Source organism: Miniopterus natalensis, chromosome 18, assembly GCF_054644295.1.
Source record: "Miniopterus natalensis isolate mMinNat1 chromosome 18, mMinNat1.hap1, whole genome shotgun sequence".
In the NCBI taxonomy this organism is placed as follows: domain Eukaryota; kingdom Metazoa; phylum Chordata; class Mammalia; order Chiroptera; family Miniopteridae; genus Miniopterus; species Miniopterus natalensis.
The window spans coordinates 25,337,095-25,350,246 of NC_142098.1; the positions used below are offsets into that span (position 1 = coordinate 25,337,095).

Genomic DNA, 13,152 nt, shown 5'->3' on the forward strand with positions numbered 1-13,152 from the left:
GCAACATAATGGAGGAGCCAATTAAATGATTATTAATTCATGCTACTTTCCGTAAGCCAGAGGTTCTCATCGCCTTGTGTTCCGTAAACCAGCTTGCCACCTGCCCCAGAAATTTACAGCAATCTTTGATCTATCTCCATTGACTAAGGAGAAAAAAAAACTCATACAACTCCATACTCAGTGTTTGAGTTGGGACAACTGCCCCAGTGCACAAGGCACAGAAGCCTCACTAGATCTGAAGATGGTCATTCAGCTCATAATAGCAATGAAATGAAAGGTGCAATGTTCTCCTTCCATCGCCCGTCTCCCTCAGCTCCTCAGGAGCCTCAGACTCCATCTAGACAGCAGGAGGCCTTGTTTCCAGAGGGCCATCTGTGCTGCTGACTCTGTGATCTTCGCACTGTCGTTGCAAGTGGAGCTGCTCTTGGCGTTCGCTTGCAGGGCCCTCCCCAGAGAGGCTAGGATTTCCTCCTCCATCGCTATGGAGCTACTGCACTTGATAAGTGGCCAGAGTGCTGGCTACATTCTCTTCCTCCCCTAATACAGAGAACGGCTTTGCTGCCAACTTGGTCTTTAAACATGCAGGGTCTCATTCTGCCTCCAACCAAGCACTTAAAGATGTTTTGAAGAGGAGTCAGGGAACTTGTACGAAGCAGAGAGAGGCGTGCACTGTCCGCCCAGCGGGGTGGCCTCATGCGCTGGCTAACACAAAGGGGCTTCTCCCTTCCCAGCAAGGCACGGAATCTGTCTCAGAGTCCAGCCCAGTGAGGCAAAGGACCTTCTCTGCAAGACACAGTCCCATTCTCAGTACCTGCAAAGCTATCCTGTGCCTATGAATCGCTAGGAAGCATTTTAAAGTACAACCACCTATTCAAAGAGTAGATGAATATGCCTAGATAGGTAGAGCAAGAAAGATACAGGTCTCACCAGCTTTTCAGACATGCCTTTCTGTTTCAATAAAGGATTTCAAAGAAAACTGAGTGATACCACAGACGGCTGTTTTGGGCACTCGGGGAAATGGCTCACTGTTTTTCTCCTCCGAGTCAAATGTGACTAGATAGGCCAGCACTCTGAAAATTCAGAAGCTCTTGGGTGCTGTTACTGCTTTTCTGCTTTTTATTTGGAAACAATTATAGATTCACAGGAAGTTGTAAAAATGGTAGAGAGGTCCTGTATCCCCTTCACCCAGGGGCTACTTTGTAAGCCATGTTTAGAGAAAGATTTCTAGGCCTCCCATCGGTTTTCATTGTGACCATTTCTCTGACCAAACCTTTCTTCCACTCCCCGTCCTGCTATCCGGGATTACGTCTGCCAAGATTCAGGACCTATGCTTCTAGCACTTTTCCTGTCTTTTGGGAAAGCTCAGTAACTCCTGCACCCAGCAGGTGCTCAGGACTGGTCATCTAGCGAAAGGAACAATAGTTCTCCAAGCCACATGCATGTCCCCAAGAGCACAGCCTAAGGTTCTCAAACTCAAGTGTGGTCAGAAATCCCCTGGAGAGCTTGTTGAAACACAGGTCATGGGCCCCACTCCCAGAATAGGTCTGATAAAGAGAATTGCATTTCTAGTGAGTGCCCAGGTGGTGTCCATGGTCCAGGGACCACACTTTGAGAATGCTGTCAGAGCCAAAGCTTTCTGTAATTGGTAGGAACCAGATCATGCTATGGTAGGATAGAATTAAATAAGAGGGCCTGGCAGGTAAGGGCAGATCTCCCAGTCCACTTTCAAATGATTCTTGCCAACACAGTACTCTTACCATCTATGCTCAGGGACAAAAGCTCGGCCTGGTCTCAAAGCTGGATGTTTTTCCCTCAGGCCGAAGGTGAGAGATTAAATATGGCTGTCCCTTAGGGAACCTGCTCACTCTAAAACACAGACACCGCTCAAAGAAATCTAGGAGGAATGACTTCCATGTGTTCTGTTAGCAGTGTAATCCAGAACAAAGACAGACTGGTTTGCTTATGGAAGTCTTGGTTTTTCCACGTGTCCAAGAGAGTCTCTGAAAAGAGGGCAAATACCTACAGACTCTTTCCACTTTGCACAAGGAAATACCTTCAGTGCTGGCCTCCCAGGTCCTGCCATCTGCGGCCACACCAGCCTTTGCTTCAGCCTTGGGAGGGATGCAGAGACCCACACCAGCCCTATGTGCACACATGGGCAGGCTGGGAGCGGGGAGCCACAGGGCCGCTGCCCCAGTCAGCAGCCTCGGGTGGAGTGGCAGGCCCATGCTGACTGGTGGCTCCAGCTGCCTGCTCTGCATCTTTGGGGAGAAAATAGTGCTAAGCCCTACATCAGAGGCATCAATCTGTTGCACTAATTCCTTGTTGAAATATGCATAAGGCTGCTTAACTATACTGATTTGAGCTCCCCAAAGGCCATCCCACAATTCAATTTCAAGATACCTTGCTCCCTCTGTGTCAAGTTTCTGAATGAACCTCCAGTCAAAACAGAGCCACCAGCCACCTCACTGACACCAATATTGGTGTGGTCTATTTAATAGCTTCTAGACACTGGGCTGCCACCGTGAGACTGGCTTGTGCCAGGTGCTGGGGACCAAAGGGGCCAAGGCCTGACTTCTCACTTTGAGGTATCAAGTCAGCTTGCCTGCTTCTGGCCTCTTGTCAGTTCCCCCCAAGCATCCTGTCTTCCCTGGGAGAGCCTCCCCAGCTGTGCACAGATGCCATCTGCCGCTGTGGTCAGTGTCCTGTGAGCATGGGCAGCTACGGTCAGGGGATACATCAGGGTCAGCATTGTCACTCTGCCCACTGGCTTAATTACAGGATTGTGACAACCATGGACTTAGAGAAAACCAAACGGCAAGGACCTTGACGACAACTGGACAGAAGAAATAGTCCAGAGGTACAAAATGTAGGGCAAAACAAGGGCACTGTGTGTCATTCTGGGACCAGGCCAAAGTTAACTGAGAGAAGCTCATCCAGGCCCCATTGAGTCAAATATTAATTAGGTCAGTTAGGGTCTCTGAGCCCTAACACTGGGTAGATCCCCAGAGACTGGAATATAATAACACTCATCCAGTTTTTTCTCTATTCTAAACCTATCTTACCAAATTTTAAGAGTGAAACTGAACTTGTAGACATAAACACATAAAACTTGGGTCCAGCATGGTGATGAGACACAAAGAACTCTGAACTTCTCAGTGCCCTTAATGAATCAGCCTTCCCCATGATCCGCCAAGGATTTCCTCCTGCTAGTCCAGGTTTGACAGGAGTGTGTGAGACTGTATTTGGGGAAGAAAGACATCACTCCAGTCTCTATAAGGCCAGAAAATGGGAATTATTTTCCACTCTTCTGTAGGTTTGAAGTTACCAAGAAGACTGGAAACATCTCCTCTTGGGATTTTGCACAGTACCAAGAGAGGGAACATCCCCACCCAGCCATACCTACATCAATGCTTCTCTTAGTCTCCACCCAGTCCCCACGCTCAGTTGGCTCACAGTGCTCCAAAGGCCTGGAACAGATGATATGTGTGAAGGGTGGGGATGTGTGCTGCTGCACCTCTAGGGACTCCTCAAGAATGGATGTGCTCACGTGTTGTTTTCCTGTGGCCAAGTTCTCTGTACACAAAGGCATCAGCCCCCTGGCTAAGTCACAAAGCACAGTGGTTGGCAGTGCTGGCCACAACCTGATTCAGATCCCAGCTGTGTGACCTGAGGCATTTTACTTGACTACACCGAGCTCTCACTTTCCTCTTCTGTCAATGGGATAACGGTATCTACTCATAGGGTTTCTGTGGGGCTAGCAAGAAAGATCAGGAACATAAAGCCTACCACAGAGTCTAGGATATGGGAGAGCTCAAACATTTGTTGCTATGGTTTCGTTTTTAGAAGTATCTCTGGGAAATAATATGGGTCCATGTGTGGCCACATAACCACAGAGCGAGGGGAGAGGCCTGGTTTTAAAGACAAGCACAGGCACCCTAGGTTTGCCTTTTCTGTCTATCAACATGGAGTAATCCTACTAACCCATGGGTTTGAGGCCTCAAAAGCAGAGAGTAGAATAACTTGGACTTGAAAGTGTTTATGGTTATGCTATTTCACCAACGGATTGTTAATGAAACATTCAAACAGTATGAAGCACTTTCTAGGTGCTGGAGAGTACAAGAACGAATGCAGGGATGGGGAGAGATGAAATAGGCAGAGCACAAAAGACTTTCAGGGCAGTGAAAATACTCCGTGTGAAACTATAATGATGGATACTTGTCATTATACGTGTCCAAACCCACAGGACGTACAACACCCAGAGTGAGCCCTAATGTAAACTATGGACTCTGGTGATTATGATGTGTCAGTGTAGGTTCAACATTGATAAAAAATGTACCATCTGGTGAGTGAAGTTGATGGGGGTGGCTATGCATGTGTGGGGGCAGAGGGCAATGGGAAATCTCTACCTCCCTCTCGATTTCGTTGTAAACCTAAAACTGCTCTAAAAAATACTTTTTTTTTTTTTTTTTTAAATGAATGAATGCCACATAGCCCCAACCGTAAAGAGCTGACAATTCTGTATGACGACTAGAGAAAAAGGGTTTTCTAGTTTTCTCTTCCAGTCTTCTTACAATAAGAGAAAACTGTTATGTGTTCTTTAGCTTTATAATCTGGGGAACATATCACTGACCCAGAGGGTAAATTGGGGTTTGATCACAAATCCGACATCCAGTAGTTCCCATCTCTGAGTCTTAGTTCTCTAGCCTGCAAAATAAAGATCATGCTGGACCCAGGAAGGACGTGAGAGCCTAATGAAAGTGCTCTGATATCCCACGAGAAAGGCACCATGGTCTTTTTTTAAAATTCATGACCATGATTCTAATAATAGAGGTGCTTCCCCCATCAGCACAAAAGCTCAAACTGAAACAAAGCAAGAAAGATCGGCACGGCCGCTTTGCAAGAATAATACGCAAATTGGCGAGGTATTTTCTATAGTGATGAAAAACGACTTGCTCCTTAACCTGCATGTCCACAGCCTTTTATTTATGCCCAGATGATAATTCTCATGACACTGTAGCATAGTTATGTAATTACATATGATGCCCCTTCTAGAAAGTACGTCCTTTACTTTTTTGTACGTCCTGCATCTGCCTTAGATATCTGCACAAAAAATATTTGCTCAGTTGATGTGGTCCCTTATCTCTTTTATGATTTACCATATAAATTCTGAGCCAAGACCTCTGAATTACTGGAATTCAGGCGAGTCCAGATATGTACCACACCCTATGTCTATTTTTGCTTCCCAACATAAAAATAGTTCAAATGGTTTGTTTTCAATTGTGAGACAGAATTCTGCCTGCATTGACTTTAAACATCCAAGTTATACTGAAAGTGGCCTGGAAAAAAAAAAGTGGGGGAGGGGAACGAGTGGACTCTGGAAAAGCTGACATAGCCACACAATTCCCATCTGTGTGCAAAAATGTAAAACCAAAAACAGTTTCCATTGGCAAGAACGTGAACCGCAAAGGGGCCATGCAAGGCAGGCTCCCAGCCTTCCCTCGCACGCACCCTACAGCAAAGACAAATTTACTTTTGGGTGAGGTGGAGAAATGGAACCAAGCACCAGAAGGACTTAGGATTAGGCCAGAATGCCTTCTGTAGAGGCGTGGTGGTGGAGAATGGCCTGGTTCCAGCCAACAGCAGGGCTGGGAGATGGGAGCCACTCAAAGGCATCCACGTGCATATCCAAGGATGTCTCCACTGATGTCGTCATCACACTGAGCTCTGACAACAGTGCGATGGGTCCCAGTAACACAGGGCGAGGTGACAGAATGTGGTGCTCTGAGGTCCCACCAAGAAAGGCAGGCTTGGTATGTCTCATCTTCCTGGGAAGAGCCTCAGGGGCCTTTGTGGACTCTGCCCAGGCTCCTGGTCCATGCTGCCTCAATCAGCTGCAGACTAGGGGAATCCTTCAACGTTACCAGCTTTCCAACGTTACAAATTGCTGTACATCGTCTCTCATCTAGTTATGTCTTTAAGGAGCTCCAGCACTGCAAGAAACCATTTAGCCCAACATACCATTTTTTAGATTTGGAAACTGAAGTCCAGAGACCTGAGGTCATACAGCTCATATTAGGGGCAGAGTCAGGCCACGAGCCCTGGGCTTCTGACCAGTAGCCAGCCCAGCAATTTCCCTAACACATAGACAGTTCCTCTCAGCACATACCTCCTTTTGTCTTTACGGATTCAATGTTTTAAAAAGTTTTATTTTACTCCATTTCCACTCTGTGTCACAGGTTACCTCTGAGGCACTAAGTCCCCCATACAACGGCACCCGTATTCATACAAACCCACAGACAACGGGGAGAATGGTGGACGGCTGGTAATAGGTTTGCACCAGGATTTGCCTGACCTGCTTTTTTTCAACCTCAGTAATTAGAAAGGCAGCGGGTCTGCAGGAATTATTCGGATGCAGCAAGAGCGGTACACTCCACATTTATGTTAAACATGTCAAGTCCGATTGAAATCATGCCTGCCAGCACCATATTCCATAAACACACTTTCCCTAACAGTCACCCAGCCCCTGCCAGCCCATTAATACCTCCTTTAATAGCAATCTTCCCCAGATTCAAATCAGGGATGCTCCACTGCACTAATTGCTCTGTGTTAGGTGAGCATCATGGATTTTAAGAAATTATTAAAATAAAACCCCATCAGGCCATTGTGCTAGAAAAACAACACTCGAGCTACAGTTCTAACTAAAAACTAGAAACATGGACATCCCTTAGGGGTTTCTGAAGCACTGTCATAGTGTTAGTTTAAGTGGGCTACCCCCTCCCATGTTTTTTGTTTGTTTGTTTTTAAAGCCCCCCACACCCCATATTCATCGTGTCTCAAATTACCTTAACTAGACCCAGCTTCGTGCTCTGTAGCTGGAAACCATGGCAGCTCAGGATTTAAATAACCATCTTGCTGTGATTCTTTGCCAAGAGTTCAATTTTTCCCCCCTAATTATTGGTGATAAAACATCATATTAATTGTATATCACTTAATTTATAGCAATTAATGATTGACTGAATGGTCCCTGCATTAATTATTGTTCAGTTGCTGACACTGGGGGCTCTTCAATCTACAATACACACTTTCAAACCCTCGCTGCTAAAAGACAACGAGGGAGCGCTCTCGCATTTCAAACAGAAAACCACGAAGTTGGGCGGTGGAAATGACTGCGCATTAGGGAAGAGGCTTTGCTTCCGAGGGCCCCCTCACCCGCTGTTGGCCCACAAGCGAGCTTCACACCCGCCTCGAGGAGATTGACCCTGAGGAGTTTACCGACGGCTTGTACATGTGCCACCGCTCGCGGTCATGCAGCCCAGCCCGGGGCTGGTGGTGCCTCTTGTCCATGTTTTCCAGACAAGGCACCCAAGGCTCCAGGAGGCCAAGCCCCTCGACCGAAGTCGTTCTCTTCATGACTCCAAGTCCAGGAGTTCTTTCAGAAGGAGCACAGCGCTGACTAACTGCAAGGTGCGCTCCTCAAGGTGGCTGTGGTGGTAGTGCCACCGTACAGCGTGAGGACAGTGCTGCTCCTCGTGCCCTGAGGGAAGTGAGAACTAGGCCAGAGGGCCGGGCTGAGAAGTGCCATTCCCGGGAGGTGGTGCGGCACACTGCTGAGAGCTGGGGCTCTGCCCTAAGTTAGGGGAAGTGGCAGAGCCAGTCTGCACCTCTGGACCCGTCTGCATGCCTTCTGGCCACTTGCTCGAGCTCCGAGACTCAGTTTATTTATCTGCAAAAGGGTGGGGAGAGGGGGCTGGTTATTTGTAGTGTCTGCTTCATGGAGTGCGGGGTGAGAAATGAAATAATGTATATAATCTATGTAACATAAGGCTTCCCAGCTCCTTTTCTCATCATGCCACAGACACAAAATGATGGCAAGCTGGTAAAACAGGTGACGCTGCAACTGACCCAGCTTCAGCAGCCCCCAGCCCCACCCAGCCAACCTGGGGGCTGTGGGGACAGCACACCTGTGTACCTGTGAGCCATTCAGGGCAGGGCGGGCCTGCCAGGAAGGACCAGTGTGACACACTCGAATGGTGCCTGGCAGAGTTAGAGTTTATTGTAGCCTTAATGATAACTTGAAAGTTATACCCATGCCACACTCTTTCAGGGCTTGAATATGAATAGTTGTACTCTCCAGGATGGCAGCCACTTACATTTAAATTCATTAAAATTAAATGTATTTTAAAATTCAGTTTCTCATTGGTACCAGCCACACTGTAAGTGCTCAACATCTGTATGTGGCTAGTGGGTCACTATATTGTCCAGCGTAGGTGCAGGACATTCTGTCAGCACAGAAAGTTCCACGGGACAGCACTGGACCCTAGTGATAGCGTTCTGATGACTGTGAGTGGTCCTGAAATCCCCACTGGAGTGTTACATTCCCGGAAGGCCGCTCCTATCATCTCATGGAACCTGGCTCTGTAGAACTCTAACCAGTGTCCTGTAAATGGGCAGAGACCCAGCCACTGACAGTGGGACTGATGCTGTCATGATTCAAACCACTGTCTTGCTTGTCTTGCTGCCACTCGAGGTAAAAGACCTGCCATCTAAATAAAAGAAGCCCAAAGAGACACCAAAAAGGAAACGAGGAGTCCCACTCCAATGTGAAAATAACTAACTAAAAAATTTTAGTAAAGATTATCCATTCCTGCACAAACCCTCAAACTACATAATCAATAGCTGAGAAAATGCCAATTATCCAAGCCCATTTGAAATATTATTAATCTGCATCATGAGCAGCCACTAATCAGCAGTACAAATTGTGAAATCACTATTTATTTATTTGCCAGGAGGAAGCACTCCCCATCACAGTTAATCAGACAGGAGCAGCTCAATTTAGGGAGTAAATGGAACAAACGCAGACATTTTTCATAAAGTACTGAGGATCCCAAGGAAAGCTCAGAAGAGGTTGCTGGCACCTACATCGATTCCAAGATCAGATCGACCAAGTTCCTTAATAAAGCCTGTCATTACACACTCAGACAATATAGACAAAATTATGCTTCAGGTCAAAAGAGGATCATTTGCGGGAGTCGGGAAAGAATTTTCCCTTCTCTCTTTACTGCTGCGCAACTGGCAAGGTGCACCTCTGAGTTATTCATTCATTCTCTCCCTGCCTGGCTCGTCTCTGTCTTTTGGAGATAAAGATTAAGTGTGGCCCGTTGTCTTAATGAATGAAGGAGACAATGGAGTCTTGTTAAAGACTCCTTTTTATGGTGCTCATTTTGAGTCTTCTAGGAGGCTCCAGACCCCTCGCACGTCCACAGGCACGGTGAAGGCACACTCCCACTGGATCACGAACACCCTGAAGGCGGTTCACCTGAGCCACCCTCAGTGAAGCTTGCCTGGAACTGGTGTAAGCATTAGAGGAACGCATACAAAGTGCCCTGGCAAAGGGTCTGGCACACAGTAGGAGCTTTGCGAATGGCCGTTACTTTTTATTGTTTTCTTAGTGTTCTTAGCATATAGAATGCAGGAAACATAGGCACCAAATACCATTTTCATGATCTCACTAAATCCTTATACACTAGTTCTTTCTCAGCTTCTCGGCCTTCCCAGAAGCCACAGGCTGCCTGGCAACTTTTATATTCCTATGGGAGGACCTGAAGAGAAACTGCTACTAGTTTCCCTAATCTTATTTAACTAAACTATTAAAAACAACAACAAAATAACCTTCCTAATATACAGCTTACTATATGCTAGACACTGTTCTAAGATTCCCATATTCAAATAATCCACACAGCTATCCTATGGAAGTAGGTACAATTTTTAAACCCCATCTCGTGAGGAAACTGAGGCCTGGAAAGGGTAGGGCACCTTGAGCAAGGTGGCAGAGCTAGAAAGTGGCAGAGCCAGGATCAGAAACCAGGCACCCACATCATGAAAACAAAGGATAGTCTGAAAGGGTACACTCAGTCTTCAAACAGAGTTTGTGAAATCCACCTCCTCTAGGCAGATCTGTTTAACCGCTAAAAGTTAATTTGGATCACACCTTAATAGTACAGCAAAAACTGGGGTCTTTGTCCATGGGAAGAAACGCAGAACGATCCCTCCCCCACTCAGGGCCTTCGAGCACAGGTGTCCATGCCCCACTTTCTGGTGCTACATTACAAACCTCAAATCTTCCCAGGGTGCTGGTGCTTGGCCCCATCCCTTGGCGTTATCTTGAGCTCAGGCCCTGGACACAGGGGAAAATAAGCAGCATGGACTGTAAAGTCCACCTCGTGCGCCGTCCATTCTCTCAGCTGCGGCGCCACCCGTCTCCACCTCCCAGGAAAGGCGCGCCAGCGGCACGTCGCCTACTCTGCGCATCCCTCCCGATATTTGGAAGCTGTTATCTACCTCTCGAATTTCTCTTTTCCAGTCTGAATAGCCCCAATTTCTTCAGCCTCTTCTCAGAGGCAATATTTCTCAGCCTTCAGTCATTTTCATTGCTCTCCCCTGGCCTCTCTCCAAGATTCTGTATCTTGTTTAAATAGTGGAGGCCAACACTGAACATGATTTAAGAACAGTCATGCCTGGAAAAGTAACAAAGGCCCAACCAATACAGACTCCAGAAGGTAAATATTTTCTCAAAAAAAAAAAAAAGAGTATTACAATATTAATAATGGAAGGCAGTAAGAATTAGGTTGACCAAACACAATAACTTCTGCTGCTTGTCATTCATTTCCTCTAATTATTGTGGTGGTTCTGGGAGACTTATCTGTCCTGATAAGTCTCAGAAACTATTTTGCTCCTCTTCAAAAAACAAACAAACAAAAAGCCTAAGCTTTCCTTCTTAGTCTCAGCTCTTCTTTCCCTCAGTACAGAAATCCAATCATAATGAGAGATGGCCGGTCCCCTTCTCTCAATGCCAGCTTTTCCAGAAATAGCACTTCCTTTCCCGACTTCAATTTCTTCCGCTCTTGGTAGGACAGCCTCTTGCCTGGCTGCACTGCCTGCCTCCCCTCTGGGTGCATTTCAGGGTGTGGGTGCTCACTCTGGGGAACAGGCAGAGCAAACAGAACACCCAGAGCCTGCCCAGGCCCCCCAAATGCAGGACGAAGCCTAGCTTTCACCACAGACTCCTTAAGAGACTTGGGTGACCCTGATTAGGTTCCACATAGTAAAAGTCCTCTGCTGGGCCTGGGCCTTAACCAGAGGAAGAATCACATCCAGGGCAAACAACAGGGGGTTGCTGCAGAAGAAGTGTGACCTCAAAAACGCGCGAGCCTCCAACAGAGCCAGACACCCCAATGCTCAGTAAACAAGATGGTTTGGGGGCCATTGAAAAAACATTTCAAAACTTCCTTAATGTAACAGAATAGAAAGAGAGCGAGGGGGACCACTCAAAAAAAAAAAAAAAACAAACAAACACAGAATCCTCCGACAAGCATGGAGCCAGAGGTTTTCTGGGTGGATTTAAGGAGGTATCTGCCCCCTGGCCTCTGAGCCTCAGTCTTCTGGGGGAGGAGCGTCGGGATCCAGGGCAACCACACACGCTACCTGTCCACTTGCTCTGTTCTTTCTCGCCTCCACTCTCTTGGTCTTTAGCAAGCTCCTCTGGATCAGCAGCTGCTTCACTGGGCCCTTCAACATCTTCAATGGCTTCTTCTGAAATAGAAGGAAAAACAAAATGTTAACAACTGAAAGTAGACAGAAGATGAAGGACTCTTGACTCCTGCTCCAAAGAATTATCAACCACAAAACAAAGATACCAATGACTGTCCCCCCTCCCTTCCCTGTGGCCCTGAAAGGCTGGCTGCACTACGGCCATGCCAAGGTCTGGGTAGGCAGAGGGGACTGTCCTTCCCTGCTCCTTGGTACGAGGCTATGGCTCGCTCTGGACGTGTGGACATCGGGTATTTCCGGGTGGATTCTGAATGCCTCATATGAGCTTTTCTTATTGAAAAGCCAATCTTGTCGAAGAAATAACTCCATCCAAATTCCTGAAGTTGCACACAAGTCATTCATACTTGAAAATGCAAAATTCTACACCTGAAGGTGCAAAAAGGAGTTTCTCGCCTAGCTCCAACCCCCGTGTGCCCCGGCACTGACCCGCACAGGCCTCAGAGTGCCTGTGCATGTGCCGGACAGTGGAGGGAGGGTTTTTTGGTTGTTGGTTTTTTTACAGTCTTCATACGCAGAAGAGCCATAAAATATTGGCCACATTTCATCAATGTAAAGAGTTCTAGGAAATGACATTGGTGGCACTCCAGGCGTCAGTGGCGAGGAGGAGGAAACTGTGACAGAATCGTACGCTTTCCTTTTGAAGTCCCTCCCTTCTTCACCTACCGCTGGTTTAAAACTAACCAAGGACATTTCCTCCAGCTCAACACATCATGCTTTGGTGAAGGTAGAGGAATGGCCATGTCCAACAGCAGGTTAATCATGAAGTCAAGTGCCACTTGCCCAAGTGGGGAAGGAGAGGGTGAGACACCCAGGTGCTGCGGGAAGGACGCGAGACATTTCTCTCTTGCTCCCTTGGCCCTGTGGATCGTTACCCAACACGTTCATTAAGATTGGGTTAACGAATGAATGAGGCCGGCAAACCAAGGTGGCTTAATGGTGACAGTGTTAGGACACCTTGAAGAGCACACTGACCTGGGTATAGACACCTGAGCACCTGGCTGCTCATGTCTATCACTCAAGGTTGGCACTAGACCCAGACCCACGGGGACCAGGTATTAGGGTCCAATCTAGGATTGTGGGTTTGGGGCTCCAATGTCACCCTAGGTCCCTCCAACTGCAACTCTACTCCTCAATATTTCAAGGTGTAATAACCCCTCCAGCCCTCCAGAAAACAGCTTCTAAATTTCATCTCACAATGGAAGTAAAACGAGTTCAGAGTAGACTGACCTCAGAGGGCTTTATAAAACACTTGAGGGAAAAAGTATCTATTTAGAGTCAGATTTTCCTAATTCTTCCTGAAAGGACAATAGAAGTCCAAGGAATGGAAAACTGAACTAGGGGTCAGGGAACATTCTTTCTTCATTACCACCAGTAGGGGATTTATGAGGCAGTCACGGGGAACACGGATGAGAATTAGATATGCTTACTTTCATCTCCAAGTAAGAGGACTCCACATACAATTTCTACATCTCCTTTCTGCGTCACTGTGTAGTAAAGTTAACATCGTCTCCCCACAGCCACCCTTAGTTCAAACAGAAAAAT

General features: G+C 47.0%; 1 protein-coding gene across 5 annotated transcripts in view; it reads right to left on the bottom strand.

Moving 5' to 3' along the window:
• Positions 1 to 13,152, bottom strand: part of ZFHX3 (zinc finger homeobox 3) — a 263,161-nt gene that overhangs the window by 31,430 nt on the left and 218,579 nt on the right. For all 5 annotated transcript variants that reach the window (XR_015716044.1, XM_087827467.1, XM_087827464.1 and 2 more), the window contains one exon: positions 11,485 to 11,592. Coding sequence is in view for 4 of the 5 variants with exons in the window: in XM_087827467.1 (XP_087683593.1) it covers positions 11,485 to 11,592 (108 nt within the window). In the remaining variant the exon portion in view is untranslated. The remainder of the gene's footprint in view (positions 1 to 11,484; positions 11,593 to 13,152) is intronic.